This window comes from Ostrea edulis, chromosome 8, assembly GCF_947568905.1.
Source record: "Ostrea edulis chromosome 8, xbOstEdul1.1, whole genome shotgun sequence".
Taxonomy (NCBI): Eukaryota; Metazoa; Mollusca; class Bivalvia; order Ostreida; family Ostreidae; genus Ostrea; species Ostrea edulis.
Window position 1 is genome coordinate 20,402,913 of NC_079171.1, and position 23,852 is coordinate 20,426,764.

The 23,852-nt window shown below is 35.3% G+C and overlaps 1 protein-coding gene and 1 long non-coding RNA gene across 3 annotated transcripts; one reads left to right on the plus strand and one right to left on the minus strand.

Moving 5' to 3' along the window:
- Positions 1 to 3,773: 3,773 nt before the first annotated feature.
- On the plus strand, positions 3,774 to 15,121 carry LOC125661624 (acidic leucine-rich nuclear phosphoprotein 32 family member E-like). 2 transcript variants are annotated; one of them, XM_048893695.2, is made up of 8 exons: positions 3,774 to 4,871; positions 6,687 to 6,830; positions 6,972 to 7,091; positions 7,520 to 7,676; positions 8,327 to 8,386; positions 10,014 to 10,138; positions 11,421 to 11,478; positions 14,006 to 15,121. In XM_048893695.2, the coding sequence occupies exons 1-8, from the start codon at positions 4,812 to 4,814 to the stop codon at positions 14,080 to 14,082; spliced, it is 801 nt and encodes a 266-aa protein (XP_048749652.1). In that variant the 5' UTR covers positions 3,774 to 4,811; the 3' UTR covers positions 14,083 to 15,121. The 2 variants fall into 2 exon arrangements, with proteins under 2 accessions (XP_048749652.1, XP_048749653.1); XM_048893696.2 differs by having other exon boundaries at positions 10,014 to 10,102.
- On the minus strand, positions 5,525 to 6,495 carry LOC125661629 (uncharacterized). Its single transcript, XR_007365017.2, has 2 exons — positions 6,243 to 6,495; positions 5,525 to 5,969 (listed from the first exon to the last, which is right to left on the minus strand). It is a non-coding gene; the product is annotated as an uncharacterized LOC125661629 (long non-coding RNA).
- Positions 15,122 to 23,852: the final 8,731 nt, after the last annotated feature.

Genomic DNA, 23,852 nt, shown 5'->3' on the forward strand with positions numbered 1-23,852 from the left:
CCCAGTACCGCGTATACTAGGATGTAATATGGACAGACACTACAGTACCGCGTATACTAGGATGTAATATGGACAGACACCCCAGTACCGGGTATACCAGTATGTAATATGGACAAATACTCCAGTACCAGGTATACTAGTATGTAATATGGACAGATGCTCCAGTGCCGGGTATACTAGTATGTAATATAAACAGATACTCCAGTACCAAGTATACTAGGATGTAATATAAACAGATACTCCAGTACCGGGTATATGAGTATGTAATGTGGACAAATGCTCCAGTACCGGGTATACTAGGATGTAATATAAACAGATACTCCAGTACCGGGTATACTAGGATGTAATATGGATAGATAATCCAGTACCGGGTATACTAGTATGTAATATGGACAGACACTCCACTACCGGGTATACTAGTATGTAATATGGACAGATATTCCAGTACCGGGTATACTAGGATGTAATATGGACAGACACTCCAGTACCGGGTATACTAGTATGTAATATGGACAGACACTCCAGTACCGGATATATTAGTATGTAATATGGACAGACACTACAGTACCGGGTATACTAGTATGTAATATGGACAGACACTCCATTACCGGGTATACTAGACAAGTATGTAATATGGATAGACACTCCACTACCGGGTATACTAGTATGTAATATGGATAGACACTCCAGTACTGGGTATACTAGTATGTAATATGGACAGACACTCTAGTACCGGGTATACTAGTATGTAATATGGACAGACACTCTAGTACCGGGTATACTAGGATGTAATATGGATAGATACTCCAGTACCGGGTATACTAGTATGTAATATGAGCAGACACTACAGTACCGGGTATACTAGTATGTAATATGGACAGACACTACAGTACCGGGTATACTAGTATGTAATATGGACAGACACTCTAGTACCGGGTATACTAGGATGTAATATGGATAGATACTCCAGTACCGGGTATACTAGGATGTAATATGGACAGACACCCCAGTACCGGGTATACTAGTATGTAATATGGACATACACTCCAGTACCGGGTATACTAGTATGTAATATAAACAGATACTCCAGTACCGGGTATACTAGTATGTAATATGGACAGACACTCTAGTACCGGATATACCAGTATGTAATATGGACAGACACTCCAGTACCGGGTATACTAGTATGTAATATGGACAGACACTCCAGTATCGGGTATACTACTATGTAATATGGACAGATACTCCAGTACCGGGTATACTAGTATGTAATATGGACAGACACTCCAGTACCGGGTATACTAGTATGTAATATGGACAGACACTCCAGTACCGGGTATACTAGTATGTAATATAAACAGATACTATAGTACCGGGTATACTAGGATGTAATATGGACAGACACTCTAGTACCGGGTATACTATTATGTAATATGGACATACACTCCAGTACCGGGTATACTAGTATGTTATATAAACAGACACTCCAGTACCGCGTATACTAGTATGTAATATGGACATACACTACAGTACCGGGTATACTAGTATGTAATATGGATAGACACTCCAGTACTGGGTATACTAGTATGTAATATGGATAGATACTCCAGTACCGGGTATACTAGTATGTAATATGGATAGATACTCCAGTACCGGGTATACTAGTATGTAATATGGATAGATACTCTAGTACCAGGTATACTAGTATGTAATATGGACAGATGCTCCAGTACCGGGTATACTACTATGTAATATGGATAGACACTACAGTACCGGGTATACCAGTACGTAATATGGACAGATGCTCATCAATATTACGATATTCATAAAACAAACGAATATTTTTTTTGAGATGTTGAAGTTGGGTTTACACGCTGAAAACTTTGAAATGTATATTGTAAATATAATATGCTTCCCAAAAGACGATGGTCAATAGCATTAGGATTTTTTTCGTAAAAAGTCGACTAAAAGAATATCTGAAAAGTAAAATAGATGAACTGTACAAATAATAGTAAATTAATTTTTCTCTTTTATTTAAAGTCAAAATTTTTAATTTAAAAAACGTTAACTTCTTCCCAACTTCAAGAAGATAAGAATTCCTGGGTCTAGATAAGCTAGAGAATTCTAGTAATAGAACTGGAAACGGATACATAGCTAAACTGTAAGAAGAGGAGGGGGGGGGGTGTTACTGCCATTTAGGGGGAAATTCTATACTAGGACGGTTTTTCCTAGGGGGGGGGGGGGGGGGGGGAGGGGGGACTGGGCCCGGGTTAATTCTTCCTATAGGGGGGAATTCTATGCCAGCCCCATCTTTCCGGTGGAAATGTCTATCCCGGACCCGTTTTTTGGGAGGGAAAGTCTATGCGGGGGAAAATTCTATCTTACAACACCGGGTCTATTAGTATGTAATATGGATAGATACTTCAGTATCGGGTATACTAGTATGTAATATGGATAGATACTTCAGTACCGGTAGTATTAGTATGTACTGCAGCATGCTAAAGGTTCATGTCGAGATACTTCTGACTTGGCACCGCGTACGAGGTATACAATGGACGTTAACCGAGGCTCTAACTTGTTGGAGTAACCTGTATATAGATACATTGTGGACTGCAAAGCGAGTTAAATATAACGACCGCAATAATGGATGAAGAATAAACATATATATCGTTGGTCTGTGGTGGCTCAGTGGATACAGCGCGGTCACGGAACGTCGTAGATTCGAAACTCCATACTATCTTGCATGGCCGCATCAAACTCAAAACGTAGTGAATGACCCGCTCGAGCGCCCGGCCATTAGAAATGCTTTGGAAGGAGACCTTAAAAAGTAACAAAACATCACCATCCCCCACAAATGCTACGATCCTCAAGCGCCGAGCAAAGGTCCAACTTTGTGGCACTTCACATTTCAGTTTGAGGACATCATTCTCAAAGGGACAAAACAGACAGGTAGCCGCTGTAGGAGGGACACTCTATTTGATAAAGTACTTCTTTCGTTATTTTGACATGTTAAGTGCATGTGTTAATGTCGCATGCAAAATTCACGATTTCCAGGTCTGGCAGACAACCTGTAAAATTTGCTTCTCTAGATTTTTCAGACAACTGTTAAGTCAAAGCCTTCTCCGACCCCCCCCCCCCCCCCCCCCACCCCTTCTGAAAAAATGAAGCTACGTGCCTACAAAAAATACAAGAAACAAAAAACTCGTTAGGTGACAGAACATTATGAAGGTGCATTTCTAACACAAATACACATGCTAACCTCTAAAGTTCTCGCGCCAACTTTCATGTACACTTTCTTCATGCAGTCAAAATCAACAACTCCCCCTTCGTATATTTTAAGCTTTAGAAATGGAGCACTTTGGTTTTGAAATTTATCTTAATAAAGTTGTTTTTTTTATCTTAATAAAGTTAAACATTTTGATTTTAGGAGATCTATTTGTACATTATGGATACCTGTTCTCAAATTAATATTTGAAGTAAGTAATCTAATATTACCTGGGATAAAAGAATTTGCAACAAATATAACTCCGGTTCATTTGGAGACGAGATTCATTTTTTGATTAAATGTGAAGTTTGTAAAAGAAAGAAAACCTTTTTGTGATGCTATAAAAAATAATATACAGAATTTTACTACACTTAATGATGAACAAAATGCAAATACATATTGTGTTCTGAAGAGCCATCTATGCTAAATCAATTGGGAAATTTATTTTGAACAGTATATATATATATATAGTAACAGCCTGTTTAATCTGCGACATGTAATCATTTCTTTTTCTTTGCTGATATATATATGTATACATAATTTGTATATGTATTTTCAATCTGCCCTTGAATGGAAATAAAATATGTTCTATATATCATCATCTTAAGGTTTTCTACAGTACAGGCATGGATAATGAAATTTAGATAGAGAGCAAAGGTTCAATGAGAGAATACATTGTAACAAAGTTGTATACAAACTAATAATGTATATCGAGTCTATATATAACTGCAACAGACTGGACTACACAACTTTTTACCGGGTGCTTACCTGTAAATTTATCACATTAATAAAATGTGTGTCATTGACCAGTATATGTCTGAATCGAAGCATTCCTTACTCGAGTTTGACATAATCCAGAACTAAACTGCCATTACTTAATGAATTAACATGTTTTTAACAATTCATTGTTCTCCATCGTTTGAGGGGGGTGGGGGAGGGAAGACAACATACACTTATATCTATGATCATTATAATAACTAAATTTTCGGCAACTTAAAATTCATCTCACAAAGTTAATTTATATGAAGATATAGTACATGTTAATAATGTATTATGTAATATAAATATCATACCTAGAATTTATTTTTAAATCAAAATAAAACAATAGTTATGGAATAATAGGCAGTAGTTTTATTTTATACAATCTAGTATCTACACACCTGCCACACAATATGTACAATGCGTTTTTCATAAAAAAAAAATCTTTCTAACTATTCGATTGATTTTTGTACCACCCATTTTTTTCCCTCCACGCTGGAATTCTTATTCAAATTAACAGATAGGAAACCTAAATATTACGCACAATACGAAATTGTTTATCAAACACGCATCACGGAAATTCTCTGTCCTCATTGGTTTGTTGCTTCCATTGATATGAATATTCATTAACAGTTCACATGTTTGGGGTCTGCGCAATACGCCAATACTACTAGACCCTCTAGCGGATAATTGCTCAGCCCGCGCAGCGTTCGTCGTTCAACATTGTATTCAACCGTGAAACAGATATAGTACAGAAGAGCTAAAACACATTTAAACAACTTTCATCATGTCCATGGAAATGGCAAAACGGATCGAGTTGGAGAAGAGGGGTAGAAAACCATCTGAAGTAAGTTTGTTTATCATTTTATTCGTTAGTTCAGTCGTAATAGGCTGCGTCGCCTCTGTTTACATACATGGTCAGGGGAACATGTGCTTCTCTTGGTCAAGAGGGGATGTGATTTTGGTGAAATTACGGCTCTCACAAGCATAATTATTGAATGTAAATGTCGTGGAGTGTACTATGTACATCTATGATCGACATAGCTCTAACTTATCAAGGTATTGTCGCGGCGGTGGGCATTTAAAAGCCATCATTACTTTCAGGACAAGTGAAAGGTCTAGGATTTGAAGTCAAATATGGCGCCTCTGTCATGTCCAGCGAAAAATAGCAGTTTGAAAAATAACAAATTTCAAAAATAAATCAGCAGTATTTGGAAATTAAAGCATAAAATTGAATTGAAGCATCTGAAATTTTAGCAAACTGTCAAAATTCTTTAAGTTTGAACCTCGAGAGAAATATTGACAAAAGATGGAATCAAGTTTACATGTGCCAAATAACAATGTCTGAAGACTTGTAAGTCATAATGGACTATATACAAGAATGAATTTGTTTCTTTAAGCGATTGGTACCCCATCTGTTCCATTTGTGTGTCAGGTAACGGGTCCTTCATCTGGACATTGCATTGTCAAACAACACAACACAGAATGAACAGCCATTCGCCATGTTGGATGCACTGTTGTACTTTATTAAAAGAAATCCCATTATCCACAAAGTGACACGTTGTGTTCACTGAAAAAGTCCAAAAACTGACATTTCTGAACACGGAGAAGGTTCTCCGATACGAGCGCCTTGCTGATAAACTAAATCTCCGACTTGATCAACTTCACTCGGCGTCAGGACAGCTTGCATATACCCGAATAGGCAGCCATTACTGTTGCACACCAAAGTGTTTTATTTTCTAGTTTCCAGCTAATGTGCGACAGTTTAACTTCATACAGTTTAAGGTTTTTGCATTAGAAAATTCTGTTTATTAAGAAATTGGCGACTGTTAATTAATTACTTAGTCGAACTCTTTATGCGATGTATTTGACCTAGATTTCAGCAGACATGCTCGATACATCTAGTAAATGGCGTCACCAAAACAAGAGGGATTACTTATCAGTTCTGAAATATTAAAATATTGAATGGGCTTAGAAAATGAAGGTTCTCACAATTATAAAAAAAAATTCATAGTAAGTTAAACAGTTTATACAAATTTTCAATAATTTTAATTCCGGAACTATTTTTAGAACGACTGGCCGTCATATCCAGACGCCATCTTGAATATTTGGAAGGCAAGAATATTACAAAGAAATTTCCACAATTTATACATCTATTTAACGCTTTGTGTCTGGATTTTTCATGGATTTGTAATAGTCTATCATTTTAGAAACTTACCAAACTTTTGAACGCGATTTTTAGTTGATCAAGTCAGGCCACAGTCACGAGTTTTTACGTGGCGTTGTTAGCAGTATGGCGGACATAGGCATTATAGCTTACGTTGCACGTTCACTTTGCCGTATACATACGCCATGAAAAAAGTAGATCCCTTGTGTTTGCGATTCATGCGTTGTGTTTACAAGAGCTGAGTCTGTCAGTTTATTTATACTATGGCTTGAAGATTGAATACAAGTAAACATAGTACAAAGTATTTCCTTAAATCTTATATTTGTTACGAGAAACATTTGTTTAGACGCCGTTGTTCCATGTTTCCCACCCTTTCTGTAGAGAAAGGTCATGTGATGAATTATGCAAATTACTAATATTCGTACGCATGAATTAAAAGTAGTGCATGAAGAAATAACAACAAAGCCACGTGTCTGTTATTTTTCGTATTTACAGATATTAGAGTTGAATTTGGACAGTTGTCGTGCACCCTCCATAGATGGTTTGACAGAGGAGTTCTCAGAATTAGAATCACTTAGCCTAATTAATGTTGGATTAACATCATTAAAAGCGTTTCCTAACTTACCAAAGTTACAAAAGGTATGTTATGTGCATAATAAATGAAATTTAGTGGACACAGTTTGGCTGGAGTCCAAACTGTATCAGTAAATATCAATTCATGATGTGTTAGTTGCAAAATAATTATGATAATGATTTTTTTTTTTATAATCAAATTTACAGTTAGAACTAAGTGATAACAGAATCCAGTCTGGCCTTCAAAACCTACAGGGATGTCCCAACCTCACTCATCTCAGCCTTAGTGGAAACAAAATCAAGGAAATCGACACATTAGAACCATTGGTAAAGCAGATTGACATGTTTTTCATTCATTTTTAAATTATGTGCTCAAAATACATGCAGTGTCATATACATTGTAGTAATACAAATTACGTTGGAGGAATGTATATAGGTGTGCAAATTAACGTAGTGAAATATATACCCAAACATGAAGAGTGTAAAGGAGAGCAGACAAATTCTTAAATCTTTAAAATAAACATGGTTTCTAAGGTTTTTAACATTACTTGTTGACATAATTTCATTATATTTGATCTCGCACGATATTTTCCATGTTGGTATTCCTTTTTTATACTGGATATTTAAAGTACTGCTCTCAAACACCATGGTATTCATCTGCAATTTTTGTTTTTCCAAACATTTAATATATTGAATTCATTAGTAATCATTACCTGAAGATTTGAGGTTTGTTAAATGTTATTTTTTCTATTCAGAAAAATTTCAGTGAGTTGAAGCACCTTGACCTCTTTAATTGTGAAGTGACCCAGTTGGATGATTACAGAGAACAAGTGTTTGAACTTCTACCAAATCTAAAATTCCTGGATGGTTTTGACAAAAATGACAAAGAGGCAGACGAAGATGAGGAAGATGGTAATATACAGTGTATATGTGGAATATTTATGGAAATGTCAAAGGGCTTTGATGAGGGTTCGGTAGGGGGGTGGGTTGGAATTTAAGGACAAGTGTACAAGTTAAAGACTTGTGCATAGTAAGTGCCCCATTGAACCAGGATAAGGGTTCATACAGGGATTCATTACACAAGAATTTTTATGGATGGTCAGGAAAAAAAGTTGTCTTAAATTTAATTTTAAATCATACATGTATATTCAAAAGAAAAGAATTGGGGTGCAATTTCTTTTCAAAGGGCCAATTAAGATCAGTGATGTGGACATGACCTCACCCGTCATTTCATGTATTTAGAAACATTCATGAATTTATCATTATATTGCATTACTTCATAGTAAAACTTAAGTCTGATTGTTGAGAAAATTTTAGAAGTATTTAACTAGCCTCAAGGGCACATGCTCTTTACAAAGCACTAGCTGAAATCCATGATTTACTGGACCATCAAATTATTTTGAGCCCTGTATTTATTTTTCAATGATGTTAAATCAAAGATAACATTTTTCTAAAAGTATTATTACTAAAGTGTGTACAGCTGTTTTCTGTATATTTGATGCAGTGATGAATGGTTTTAAGTCCTCCGAACGTTTTGATGCCCATTGTTTTATTTGCTTTAGGTGAAGATGGATCAGAAAATGAAGAGGATGAGGATGATGAAGACGATCTTGATAACGAAGGTATTGAGATACTTGATGTATCTGTTTTATGACACTGTAATGGCTGACTTCCATTTGAATATTAGTAACACTTCTTGTACTTAAAAACTTCATTCCCTAGCTAGTCAGCTCAATGTGTGACTGCAAATCTCTTGGTCTTCGAGTTTAAATCGTGCAGGAGTTTCAGATTTTACCCTTGATATTTTCCCCAATTACTTTCCACTAAAACTACATTTTTTACATTAAATAATGTAGATTTTGAAATTTTCAATTTCAAACTGCTACTGTACATATCCTCTTTCATGGCAGTTTTCTCTGTTTTAACATCAGAGTTTGGTTGTCCACTTGTCTGGGGCAAGTGAAATCTTGGTTTGGGTTAGTGGAACTCTAGACATTTTTGCCCTAATTGGGCAAGTCAATATTTTAGTTGGAAATTTGATATTTGACATAAATTTTGAATTCTATTCATTATTCCATGATTTTGACGCATGTATGTGTTTTGGAATATCCTCTGTAGCATTTCTATCTTAATGATTGATTAAGTTAATGGATTATCAGGTTTAAGACTTAACATGATTATGGTTTCATAGCAAACTCAGATTGAAGAAAGTACGACCTCTTAGTCTTCTGTTTTACATATTGGGGGGGGGGACAAACAGAGGAGACGAAAAGTCAGATGGAAAATAATCAAAAATATGAATTGAAAGGGAAACAAGTTTGGTTTGGTTTTCAGGCTGTATAGCAGTTGAGTTTTTAGGTCAGATTGACACACCCTGGTATGGTGTGTACATACCATCTGTCAAAAATTGAAAACAGTCATTAGTAAATAGCAATTCAACTGACAGAGTAGTTAGTATACTTGCTAATTTTCCCTCTCCTTAACATATACAATGTGAGACTGCTTTTCATGCAGAACACGAAGAGGTACTGGTGCAGGTCCCATGGACACTGTTCCACGAAAACTGGGAAGAAAATGACATCTGTTTTCACTGAACATCTTTACTTCACTTTACTGTTGTTGCATAATTTTTATTGAACCAAATTATAATTCGAAAATAAATATTAAGCAATAGTCTTTCATTTTAGAGAGCAACTATTTGAATAAGTCAGAATTTGGATTCACAAAGGCGGCAAATGCAGTTGAAAGTTAAATTGTCTATCTCTTTGATACAGATTCTTGAGTTAGAACATTGAAGACTTTGAATTGAAGAATGATCAATTATGTGGATGGTGTTCAGATTTCTGTGTTGCAATTTTATGGTCTTTTAAAGAAAATTGAGCATGTTCAATTTGCACACAGATCTACACGTATGTCACAGAGTATCATTACTTGTAATCAGATTTATTTAACAAATCAAAGAAAATGAAATCTGTTGTGAAACAATCTATGAAACCAAGATTTATGTATGGTGTTATGAAAGAGGAATATAGGAGATTAATTCCAAATTTCTTCCAAAAGGTTGCAAATTGCTATCTTTATTCTTTTGAAATGTGTTTTAATACAGTTTTGAAACATTTTAGATCAGTGTTATTGATGATTTTATATATTGAACAAATTAAACCATTTCTTTTCTCTTATCCTTCAGATTTATAAAGAAACAGTGTATTTTTTATGATTTAGCATTTGACAAGTGAAAGCTATTTGTAGATGATGATGACGATGATGAGGAGGGTGATGATGATGAAGAGGAAGATGAGGAGGAGGAAGAAGATGAGGAAGGTGTAGATGATGAAGAGGTTGGTCTAGACTATCTCCAGAAGGAAGACATTGAAGTTAGTCATCACATATAGGCCAATGATAAATACAGCTGTGTTTCTGGTGTCCCGTACAGATATTCGCACACACTACTTGATTAATTAGTCCCTATTTAATAAATTAGTAGCACTCTTTTTTATTTTCAAGTGCCTATGAGGTGCATAGAGTGTTGTAAACATTTGTTGCAGTCTTGCCTGTTATTATGAGACAATAACAAAATTGGAAATTTTTATTCCTCCTGCACCGCATTGAAGCATTTTAAAAGAGTTGCATTAACTGTATCTGTGGGTCAAACCAGAGACCAGCTGTGTTGTTATTGTAGGATTCTGATAAAGTTGTGATGTAGATTACTATTTACATTGTGCAGTTGGGCTTCGTTAGGCTTCTATAGGCGTGGATGAATGCTCAAGTATTTTAATCGCATGGAGTTGTTTAGTACATGTATAACATGATGTGAAATTTTTATATGTGTAGCTTTTTCAGCACTCTTTAAAAGTAATATAATCTGTAACTGACGGCAAATAATTTGAAAAATAATAGAAAAAATATTTAACACATTTGTGATACATAACTTCATAGAATAAGAGTGAATCTGAAGCAATAAACCTGTCAAATCAGCAGAAAATGACGATTCAAGAATCTTTGTCATCCTGTCAGTAATTCCTGCTCTCAATCTCTGATGTGCATTGACCTCGGAGGTCACCAGTTTGGAAAAAAGCGAAAGAGAGGCACTGAGCACGTGTCAGATTTGTAAACAATTAAAGTGCCAATTCTATAGAAAATTCACAATCAAAATTTCATTTGAGTGGTACATTTGCGTAATCATTACTTTCGTACACTCATTCATGAAACGATGTAATATTTCAAAAACAAACGACGTAAATTACCCACGTCAATTTAAGTCTTTGTATATGACCTTGGCCTCAGCAACCCGATTATGTTTGGCAATCATCGTTCCCATGTCCTTGTATACGACGCAATGGCCGTAAATACGAAACGTTCAATGTAGGTATGCTCTTAAACAAAATTCCCTTGTTTATTTTGCTGAATTTTCAGATCTTGGGGATTATGTTATACCGATAGATGTTATTTAGTGGATAAATGAGAAAATACCGCCAGTTACAGCTGCTACTGCTCTAAGGAATATTAACAATATCATGAATGATTTATGTATATTGATTACTCGGGCTGCTGAAACCAATGGCTTTCTCTTAAACTTCCAGAGTAAAACACCTGAGAAATTGTGAATGCCTTTGTATGATAAACAACACACTAATTTGTGCTTTGTTTTCTTAATAGGATGACTCTGAGGGGGAAGACTTCGATCCAGTGGATGGAGCAAATGAAGAAGAAGAGGGTATGTGTCAATCATTTGTCCAACAATACGAAAGTGATTTCATGTACCAAATACAGAAAACCTGGTTACCCATATGATAAGCAAAGTCCTAGAACATTTGGATTTTATATTTTTATTTTCGCTTTTTGAAAACAATTTACTAAATAAGATCAAATGTGGAAAGAAAATGTGATTTATGAAAGGGATCTCAAAGCCCCAGAGAAATGTTACTGGAGGCCGAGGATAGTTTAATCAAGATTGAGAATGGAATTGAGAGTGAAGAAAACTAGCTATAAGATTATAAAGGGAGAGAGGGGGAAGTAGAATGCTAGGGGAATGCAAATTAGAAATGATCAGAATTTCACATTTTGTCATTGATATATTTAGTGAATACTGTGATGGAACAATTGTCGTTGATACATTATTAGTCATTCCAGGCTCTTCATTGCTACTAATTGATTATTGAATAACTCCCTAACAAAATTAATCTGGACTATACTTCTTGTTAGCTCATCTGAGCTGAAAGCTCAAGTGAGCTTTTCTGATCGCCTGTTGTCCTTCGATAACCTTTTTAGCTCATTTGAGCCTTCGACTCGAGTGAGCTGTTCTGATCAAAATTTGTCCATTGTTTGTCGTCGGCGTTGTAAACTTTTCACATTTTCGTCTTCTACAGAACCACTGGGTCCATTTCAATCAAACTTGGCACAAAGCATCCTTGGATGAAGGGCTTTCAAGTTTGTTCAAATGAAGGACCATGCTCCCTTCAAAGGGGAGATAATTACAAAAATGCAAAATTAGGGTAGGGTCATTTAAAAATCTTATTCTTAAGAACCACTGGGCCAGACAAGCTGACAATTACATGAAAGCTTCCTGACATAGTGCAGATTCAAGTTTGTTCAAATCATGGCCCCCGGGGATAGGGTGGGGTCACAATAAGGGATCAAAGTTTTACATAGAAAAATATAGGGAAAATCTTTAAAAATCTTCTTCTCAAGAACCACTGATCCGGAAGAGCTAAGATTTACATGAAAGCCTCCTAACATAGTGCAGATTCAGTTTTGTTCAAATCATTGGGGGGGGGGGGGGGGGGACAATATTTATCAAAGATTTATATGGGAATAAATAGGGAAAATCTTTAAAAATCTTCTTCTCAAGAACCAATGGGCCTGTAGAGCTAAGATTTACATGTAAGCTTCCTAACAGTGCATATTCAAGATTCAAATCATGGCCCCTGGAGGTAGGTTGGGGCCACAATAGGGGATCAAAGTTTTACATAGAAATATATAGGGAAAATCTTTTTAAAAACTTCTCAAGAATCACTGAGCCAGAAGAGCTAAGATTTACATGAAAGCTTCCTGACGTAGTGCAGATTCAAGGTTGTTAAAATCATGGCCCCCGTGGGTAGGTGGGGGTCACAATAGGGAATTAAAGTTCAAAATAATCTTCTCGCTGTTTTCTTTTACATGCCAATGTTTTCAAGTATGTAATTAAGGGAAAGTTAATAACTTTTAACACTAATTAACCTACTTTAAAGTAATTATGAACAAAAATAATCATGAACATCATCAGATCGTACAGCTTTAATCTCTGGTTTTTCTCAGAGCTTCAGTTCTTTAGCTGATGTATCTGCTCCGGGGGAGGGAAATTGAATTTTGATTTTGAAGTTTCAACTGGATATTTTCAAATTATGAAATAAAACTGAAATGGGCAAAACATCTTTTTTCTTCCAATAATTTCAGAAATCATGTGTATTCAGTAATGAATTTTAAATGGACACTTTTTACCTAAAGTCACTAAATGACTGATGATGCTAAATTATAAGTGTGTATTGGGTAATCGATGCAGAATTAGTGATGGGCAATCGGGTCAAAAACCATAATCAATTATCGGCAATAATTGGAGACATGTAATCGATTAATAATCGGTTATAATCGGAATTGGCATTTAAGTGTTTTCCCCTCAAAATAGATAGCAGAATCATTAAATGTATGGAAACAACATTTGAATTCTTCTTTGTTTCGTTTGTTCACCGGTAAATAAATCAGAATTTCAATATATCAAGTAATGGAATTTATCCATAATCTCAATGTATCAAATACATCAGAGATAGACTCCTTTATTTGACTTGAATGTCGTTCTTGTTACCATCCTTCATATCTCCCGCCATTTTGTTTGCTTATTTTTGATCGGGTTTGACATACAGAAAATAAAATTTGAACAAAGTTGAAGTGATTTCCGGATTTTGTTTGGTCAACGATGTCGGCGACTTTTATATTGTAATCGATTAGTAGCATCATAGGTCTCTCAACGACCGACAATTGATCATCGGCGACCATCGTTTCATCACTATGCAGAATCGAACTCAAAATGGGATACTAGTGAATTGAACTTTGTATCATATTTTTGTCTTATTTGTTTATCCTCGAACCCAAGAAGGTAGAAATATTGATGTCAATCACTCAAATAAACCACACATAACTAGTAAGATTTTTGATGATAAAGTGAACATGATAGAATCTTCAACTATCTACCCATTTATGTTTTACAGAGGAGGAAGAAGAGGAGGAGGATGCCCCTCGAGGGACCAAGAGAAAACTGGAGGATGAGGAGGAAGGGGATGACTGATCCCCGGGGTCCCTCCCCACCCCCATGTAAATCCATGTATATTTGTACAGTTACTGATAAAACCATGTTGTTTGTTGACTGATGATGATAGCTCAGGTTGCAGCACCTCCACCATCACACTGAAGATTCCAGTACGGGCTGAGTGCACTCGATCTCATTTGTCCTCATCTTGAGTGTGCTCATATTCTTCTGATAATATACTCTTTCTGATATTGAGAGCAGCATTGGTCATTCTCAAAGAAGGATTTCTGCATATACATCTGGACCATTTGTAATTGTCTAATACAGTTTGAATAACAGAACAAGAGAAAATCTGACTTCACGCCACTGGAATCCATTAATTTATGTCTCGTCCTCATTAATCATTAAAGGTTAAATGTCATGGAGTGAGTGGGAGACTTTTGAAGTGCTGAAATTATATATGTATAGGATTTACAAATAAATACCTTGTACAATTTAATTGGTGTATAATTTGCTAGACAAGGAGTCGTTAATAGTGGTGTAGTTTAATTTAAGTTTTGCCAAAGATGGATTTTTTTTTAAAAAAAAAATGTTCGTAGTCTATTTATAGTGTTTTAAGATTCTGCATTATGTCACAATTTGGTTTCTTAAATCCTTTGCATGTATGTTAAAATAAAGTGTTCATGCACATGAAGGGGGTGCGAGATTAATGTTGAAAATTGTCTTGACTGAAAGTGAAAGTTGGAAAGGATTTGTATCTTGCATGAAATACCTTGTCAGAAGTTTTTAAAAATCTTTTTAAAATATAATTTTATTGCACAATTGACTACATACAGTACATATCTATGAACTTCACTGCCTGTTTATTCTGTCAAGTAAATTTGCACTGATAATGACTGCAGCAATGATTAATGAAGTAATGTATATTTTAAAAAAACTGTCGGTTTTGTACATCATCTCCATAATAGTAACAATTTCATTGTAAATGACATAAATATTAGCGGTTAATGTGTTTTTTTGAAGCAAGAGAAATAACTCTTGCAGCATCTTGAAAAAATAAAAGGTTTTTACATTGACACTGCTTATCTTTCTTCAATGGCTACACGAAATATTCAGAGAAGAAAAGAAACTACATGTATATCGGGATGTTTCCACTATGTAAATCTCCAAAATACACGAATATATATGAATTTCATGAAAGGGACTTGTGTTGCCGAATTGTAAAGTGAAAAAACTCGCAATAGGCGAACATAGTAATGATGAGACCTGAACAATGTCACATTTTTTGGATTGGTCACTGTCCTTTAAGGATTTTGTAAGGTGTGTGATGTTTTCAAAGCAGGCCATTGTTGGAAATATTTTGATTCCTTCAGTCATATTGATTCTGATGAAATTCTCGTCTTGTTGGTGACAAATTGGAGGAGACATTGTGTACTTCTGTCATATAATCTTGGGAACACTTCTCCTGTATGGCTTATTAAATGTATAGTTGAAACTTTGTACAATGCTTCATTGCCATTTGTAGATGTGCATAATGTCGGGACAGGAGGATCCAATTAGTTGATAGTGGATCTAAGAGAGGTGGAGGATGTAAAACAACTTGAAGCTTTGTACAATGCTACATTGTCATATTTACATTTAGATGTGCATGTTGATGGGACGAGAGGATCCAATTATTGTCCTAACAGTTGAAATGGATCTTAGGGTGGAGGATAGCTTGATCTATTGTCCTTCTATAAAGTTAACGGATAGACTTGAAATTTTGTACAATACTTCAATATTCATCAATGATGTTTACATTGTTCTGACAATTTACAGTGGATCAAAGATTAGTGTTTTGCAACTTTTTCATGTACAAGGATATGTTCAATTTCATACTGGTACTTTAGCATAAGTTAGTGGTCAGCCGGTTTCGATTGCCGGTGGCCAGTTAACTCGGTAAAGCACCTGACTAGAGATTCAGGGGACCTGGGTTCGAATCCCTGTTTGTTCCGTTGCATTTTCTCCCTTCCTGTTACATTTGGGGCTCTAGGACTGACGGAAGAAAATGCCTGCCAGGGGATAGCGATCGCCGGTGGCCAGTTAGCTCAGTTGGTAGAGACAATGGTTGACATTCAGGGTGCTGGTTTTCAAATTCCAGTCTAGTTCGTTGCATTTTCTGCCTTCCTGTTGCACACACTCGTATATATATTTTTTGTACATGTTATATAGCATGTACAGTCTTACAAAAATTGTGAAATTCCTGTGTGACCGGTCAATATTTATTGGGTAGGGGGGTTGGGACCGGTGCAAAATGCAATAGGACACACATTTATTTTGACTTGCATACTGATAGGACTCATGTTTTTAGCTCTTCTGAGCCGAAGGCTCAAAGAGTTAATCATATGGCCATATGTCTGGCGTGCGGTGTCAACTTTTTGGAAAAAGGGCTTTATCTCAAGAACCCTTGCCAAATTTTTGTCAAATTTGTCACAGGGTATCCTTGGCCCAAGGGCTTTCATTTGTACTAAAACTAGGGTTGTGACCCTTTAACAAGGGGAAATAATTAGGAAAATGCAAACAAAAGTAGTGGTTGCTAAAAAATCTTCTACTCGAGAACCACTTGGCAAATGATCACCAAACTTATGCATAAGGATGAGGATAGGTTGTAGATAAAAAATTGTTCAAGGCATCATCCCGGGGCAAAGGGTGTGGTCTCAAGGTCACTTCAAAGTTGACCTTAAATTTTGTTTTGTTAAAACTTTGATATTTTGCTTAGTATAAGGATTAGGATCATCAAATTTTGTCAGTTGATGCATCTTAGCACTTAATATCATGTTGTCTCAAAAGTAGGTCATGGTGACCTACTTTTTGAATTTCGCATGTAATTATTATTAATAAATGAATTTTGATGCATATCTTGGACACTTTTTAGCCTATGATCATCAAAAGTTCTCAGTTGATGGATCATGGGACCTTGAAGTGCGTCATATGAAAAGTATGTTACCATGACCTACTTTCTGAATTTTATGGCTAATAATTTATGAATACATTTTTGGTTTTTATTTCAGATACCGAGAGGTTTAGAATCATCAAACCTTGTAAATTGATGCGTCTAGAGGTCTCGAAACATATTTATAAAAAAAAAAGTAGGTCACAGTGACCTACTTTTTGAATTTTGCAGACATTCAAATTTCACATTTTCAATTTTAGATGCATATTTTGGACATTATGAAAGCTGGGATCATCAAACTTTGTCAGTTGATGCATCTTGAGTCTTCAGTGTGTCGATCAAAAGTAGGTCACCGTGACTTACTTTTGGACAGTTACATTTAAATTTTCAGGTACTATTGGACTTAACATCATCAAACTTTGTTAATTGATGAATCTTGGTTAGTGAGAATTTTTGCCTGTTCTACAATGTATCAGAAGAGCGATTCTAGGCCCATGGGCCTCTTGTTTTATTTTCAACACTCAGGACAGCTAAATTTTTTTTTGCAAACTTTTAATTCAACTATCTTACAAACAATACAGAATTGTATGCATGCTTTATTTCATGTCCAAGTTGAATCTACTAGAGACAATTTGCAATTGAAAATCACAAAAGATGTATTCAGCTGTGAATAACATTGCAAATATTACATGTAACTTTTGCATGGAGTATGCATGGATTTCAATCATAGAAAATAAAAATGGTATATCATGTTGGTCATAATTTGAAAGATACAGACCAGAATTTAACTAAAGTCTAAACACATCTATAATATTTGATAGTTTGCCATTACAACCTATCATTGGGTCAAAAGCTGTCTGAATTGTTTCATACCAAGTGTTACGCCGTTCTTGGCACACTGATTTTGACTACGGATAACACCGTTTACCTGATCAAGATGTAGGGCTCACGGAGGGTGTGACCGGTCGACAGGGAATGCTTACTCCTCCTAGGCACCTGATCCCACCTCAGGTATATCCAGGGGTCCATGTTTGCCCAATTCTTTATTTTGTATTGCTTATAGGAGTTATGAGATTCATCACTGTTCGTTATCTTAACCTTTCATAGAGAATACTGAGATGTGAAAAATACTTGCAAGTACATGAGACAACAATTCACTAAAGCAGTAATTAAAAAAAAAAAGCAAAATGTTCCTATTTAAACAACAATTTAACCTAAAGAAAAAAAAAAGATAAGTATAATGAGATTTGTAACTTCACTAGACAAATTGCTGAACAAACATGACAAAGTAAACAAAAGTTTTTCAGGAGCTTGAAATCCCTCAGCTGATATAACTGGAGAGACAATTATGAAAAACTCCAGAAATTTTTAAAATGAAGTAAAAATGGTGCTTAATCATACATATTTATTTATTTAATTGCATTTTCTGATTGAAAATAGCCTTTCAACTTTCCAACTTTCTGTATTTTCCCCCCATATTTTCTAGATTTTTTCCTCATTTCCTTACTTTCTTAATTTCATCCATTTTTCCCGTATTTTTTCTGCATCTAAAATATGGAAAAAATACGGAAATATATGGAAATCTGGAGATCTGAGGTACGGTGGGTAAATAGGACACACATTTTTTAATTACACATCTGATATAGGACAGCAACTTTTTTGTATTTTGAAAAGATAGGACATAGGTTTTTAAAAAAAAATGGAAATATGGAATGCACCGGCCCCAACCCCCCAATGAGTATTGACCGGTCCCTTATATGCAAGCATCCTTAGGTAGTGTAGATTTAAGTTTAAATCATAGCCTCGTGGGGTAGTGTGGAACCACAGTAGGGGAACAAAGAATTTTAAGGGAATTTATATAGTGAAAAAATATCCAGATCCGCAGTCATCATTGATTAGTCATATCAATATGTAACCATTCTCAGGTACTGCATATTTTAAGTTTATTCGAATCATAGCCCCGAGGGGGATAGGATGTGGTCACAATAGGGAATCAAATATTTTTGGAAATTTTATATAAAAACTCTTAAGATCATCAGAGTCATGATTTGACATTAATATGCAAGCATCCTCAGGTGCTGATCCTAAAGATTCCATCCTAAGGTGCGGATCCTAAAGATTCCATCCTCAGGTGCGGATCCTAAAAATTCCATCCTCAGGTGCTGATCCTAAAGATTCCATCCTCAGGCGCTGATCCTAAAGATTCCATCCTCAGGTGCGGATCATAAAGATTCCATTTTCTCTACGGATTTTATGAGGGGACCTTAACAGAAGATCTAAGTTTTTCATGGGAATATATATAATATCTAAAAACTTTCTAATCAAGAACCAATAAATATATACATTACAATACAATGCAGATTCATATTGACTTTAATATATTATCATATAGGAAAAGGGCCTTAATATGAGGGGATAGGAAAAGACAGCTTTGATATGGCCCCATTTTGAGAAGTCAAAGTGGGCCAAACTGTAGCCATTATATCGTACCAGATCATGTCTATTTCAAAATAAGTATCAGTTTTAACGTGTGATTTACCCCAAGTTTACTAAACTATCTAACTGTCGAGGAGATTACTCAAGCCACCATTACTGAATGACGTATATATAGAAGTTAATAAAAATCAGGACTTCCTCCATTTATGCCCCCCCCCCCCCATTTTTTTTTTTTTTTTTTTTTTTTTTTTTTTTTTTTTATAAATTTGATGCATATGTTGCTTGATAACACATGCCTATCTCTGCTGCATGCAACTCTGGTGCACAAATGGTGCCTCTAAAGCAAACGTGTGCTCGATGCTTTCCAAAGAAAAGTACATGCATGTATTCTCAAATTTAAAAAAAAAAATGATATGCCATTTCCACTTTAAAACCCCAAAATTTGCTCAGATTTGTGAGAATACTTTGGCGTCGGTCACTGGAAAATACTGAATCTGATACCTGTATATTGATACTAACGTTGTTTATCATATACTGGTGTATATATCCACATTTATCAAAATGTTCCGACAACATTCTGGACTTTGATCATACATCTGTGACGTCAGATTGCAGTGTTTTGTTCAACATGTCGGAGGTGTTCATCTCTTGCAGAAGATTTTGTAAGTAGCCAGAAGTTCCTATCTTGACACAGTACGTAGATCTACTGACCAGAACTAAGTACATGTACGTAGACCTATTCATTTTGATTACATCTGAGCACACCTTAATTAGGGGGAAGCCTGAGCCAGAAAGACTTATTAATTAATTTGAAATTAAAACAGGATGTGTTTGTGAAACAGCAAGGTAAACCTGGTACCATCAGAAAAGTCTTGTCACAAGGAATACCCGTGTGAAATATGAAAGCCCTATCACTGAGTATTCAAAAGTTATAGACCTAGCTAAGGTTATGATTTTTTAAAAGTAGGTCAAACTACAAGGTGAAGGTCATGCGATCAAGAATGTTGATACCACGAGAAAGGTCTTCTGTCACAAGGAATGCACATGTAAAGAGAATCCCTTTACAATAAATTATTAATGTACCATAACTTTGATTATAAGCTGATCAATGATGACAGTATTAGGTCAAGGTTATTATTGAATTCCAAGTCCTATAATGTATTGAAATGCCTGTCTAAATTTATTGGAGATTTGTCAAATTAAAGGAATTTCCTTCAATCAACTGATTCCAATATGAATACATAATTTATCATGAGAAAGTCCTACGACTATTCCTATATGACTTCATATACTATATATTCCTATATACCTATTATGGTCCCTTTATCTATGTACACCTTATATGCAGTGTAATATAACATATGATTTTGTCTGATGCCATATTTATGCATTCAAATCACTGACTGTATTTTAAATATTATTGTTTCTATGGTATAATCTATATTATTATATGATTGAATAATTCCTAGCTCTCTAATTGGCTGAGATCCAACAATGTAGAAATCATACTACGTTATGTTTACCTGCACGTGACCTCCCAGGTGAACATAAGGAATTATTTTTTCCACATAGGACCAAAAATAGACCTTCCAGGTGAACATCAGGAATTATTTTTGCCATATAGGACCAAAATTAGGTCGTTGAAACTTACAATTAAAGCAAAGAACAATCTTGAAGGGTTTTTTAATCCTTTAATCATTTAATAAAACAATTATTGCTATTTTTGAGGTCAATACGATGATTTAGCCACCTTCGAAGTACAATATTCACCTCGCCCTTCGGGCTCGGTGAATATTGTACTCCTCAGGTGTCTAAATCATCGTATTGAAATCAAAAACAGCAATAATTGTATAATATATGCCGCCTTTGCCAGTAATTGTTATTGTGCAAATAAATCATTGTCATTGTAAAATATGAAGGCTCATTCATATGTTATGGCGAGAATTACAGTTTTTATACACAGAAGGACAGACAGATTACTGGTGCACGATATTTTGGATTAGAATTACCATGACACTTGTACAGATTTCTTATGAAGCCACCTTCAGTTTTTTAGAGTTACTCTTCTTTGACCACACCACGATAACCATAACTGTACAGACTTTGTTGAGTTTGTTTTCACCTTGAAATTACTTCACTTTTTTAAAATAGCATTTGGTTGTTCACTCTGGATTTGGTAAGTAATAACCCAAATAAATGACCGATGACAATCAATTATGATGATAAGTGAAAACACCACCTCCCCAAACAAACCAAAAAAGAAAAAGAAAAAAAAAATTAAAATAAAAAAACAAACAAGAGGCCCACAGGCCTTATCGGTCACATGAATACTAGTGAAAAAGTATCACTACTTCCATGGGCTATGAAATCTAGAAAAAAATTCCTGTTCTGAATATCTAAGCTAAATTTTAATGTTCAGCAACAGTATAAACAAGATATGTTCTTAAAACCTCCCTCAAAAGTGCATACACTGATAAAAGGCTTTAAATAGTAGGTGTATTAACATTAAAACATCAAAAGATATGACTAATTTGCACTCATCCTAAAGTCATAACCCTGGGTTATAAAATTCACCCTGGGTTATGAAATTCACCATTTTTTGTACATCCTTTTATGCTATTCCTAAGTATGCATTTATATTTTATACAGTATCAGCAAACTTACACATACATACTATATACTAAGTTTGGCCCCAACATGGGGCCAGAACCCATTACTCTGGAGAAAATCAAATTTACAATTTTGATAAAAGACTACCTGCTCTATCCATTTAGCACTATATACCAAGTTTGGCGGATCATGAAATTTACGATTTCTGTCCCCTTGTTCCAAAGATGCTTCATACCAAATTTGAAAAGAATTGGAATGATTATAGTTATCAAGAAGAAGTTAAAAATGTCTATTGTTCACACATTTAATAATTCACCATTTTGGCCCCACCCTGATACCAAAACCCCTACCCCTGGGATAATCAAATTTACAATTTTGGTAAAGGACTATCTGCTCTTTCTAAATATCTATTTAGTGTCAATATTGTATCAACCACACTAAAGAAGATGTTATTTAAGTGTTTGAACACATAAACACTATATACCAAATTTGGCCCCACCCTGTGGTCAGAACCCCTACCCTGGGGATCATGAAATTTACAATTTTGGTAGAGGCCTTTCTGCTCTCCATCACCATGCGTTAAGTTTTTCTTACACATGTTCGGTTCTTGAGAAGAAGATTTTTGAAAATTGATCAATTTTGGGAAGTTTTTGCCCTGCCCCCAAGGCCCCAGGGGTGCAGGAATCCTGAAATTTACAATTTATGTTCCCCTTGTTTCAAATATGTTTCATATCTTTGAATATTGTTCACACATTTAATAACTGACCATTTTGGGCCCACCCTAATACCAAAAGCCCTACCCCTGGGATCATCAAATTTACAATTTGGTAAAGGACTACCTGCTCTAAATATCTATTTAGTTTCAATATAGTATCAACAGCACTAAAGAAGATGTTATTTAAGTGTTTAACACATAAACACTATATACCAAGTTTGGCCCCGCCCTGGGTTCTACTCCGGGGATCATGAAATTTATGAATTTTGTAGAGGCCTTCCTCCTCTACATCAATATGCATTTAGTTTTTCTTACATGTGTGTGGTTCTTGAGAAGAAGAGTTTTGAAAATTGGTAAATTTTGGGCAGTTTTTGCCCCATCCCTAGGGCCCCAGGGGTGCTGGAGTCCTGACATTTACCATTTATATCCCCCTTGTCCCAATGATGCTTCATACCAAATTTGAAAAGAATTGGACTGGTACATGTAGTTATTAAGAAGAAGTTAAAAATGTTCAATTGTTAACGCACGACGGACGACGACGGACGAAAACAAATCGCTGAGTTTACTCAGGTGACCTAAAAAAAAACCACAACCCCAAACAAAACCACCGAATGTCTAGTTGATACAAATCCCATCTTCACAAGTCAAGGTTAGTGCAAGGTAACGAATCAATAACCCTTGACCTGTGAAAATGTACAAATCTATGCGTTTATTTTTGCGTCAAGAATGAACTTCTATTAGATATTCCTAACTATGAAGTTATTGCCAAGAAAACCAGTAATTTTAACCGAATGACCTTAATTTTATTCTCTTTTATCGTAAGAAATCTTTGTGTCAAGTACATGTAGATGCACCCTGGAGATAGATTGATATAACCTCTTTAAATAACTAAACAAATTCTATATTCATGTATAGATAGAACGTTTGAAAAGGGACAAAAACACCTGATGGAAGAAGATGCTGAATGTGATTTTGATAACTCATTGTCCATGCATAAATTCTGTCATTTGTAAGTGAATAACTTTAAAGGAAATCTGCAAAATATAGTCTTGTATATTATAGATTTAAAGGAAAAATCTGAAAGAGAGGGTGAGTATGATGAGAGTGTGAGCATGA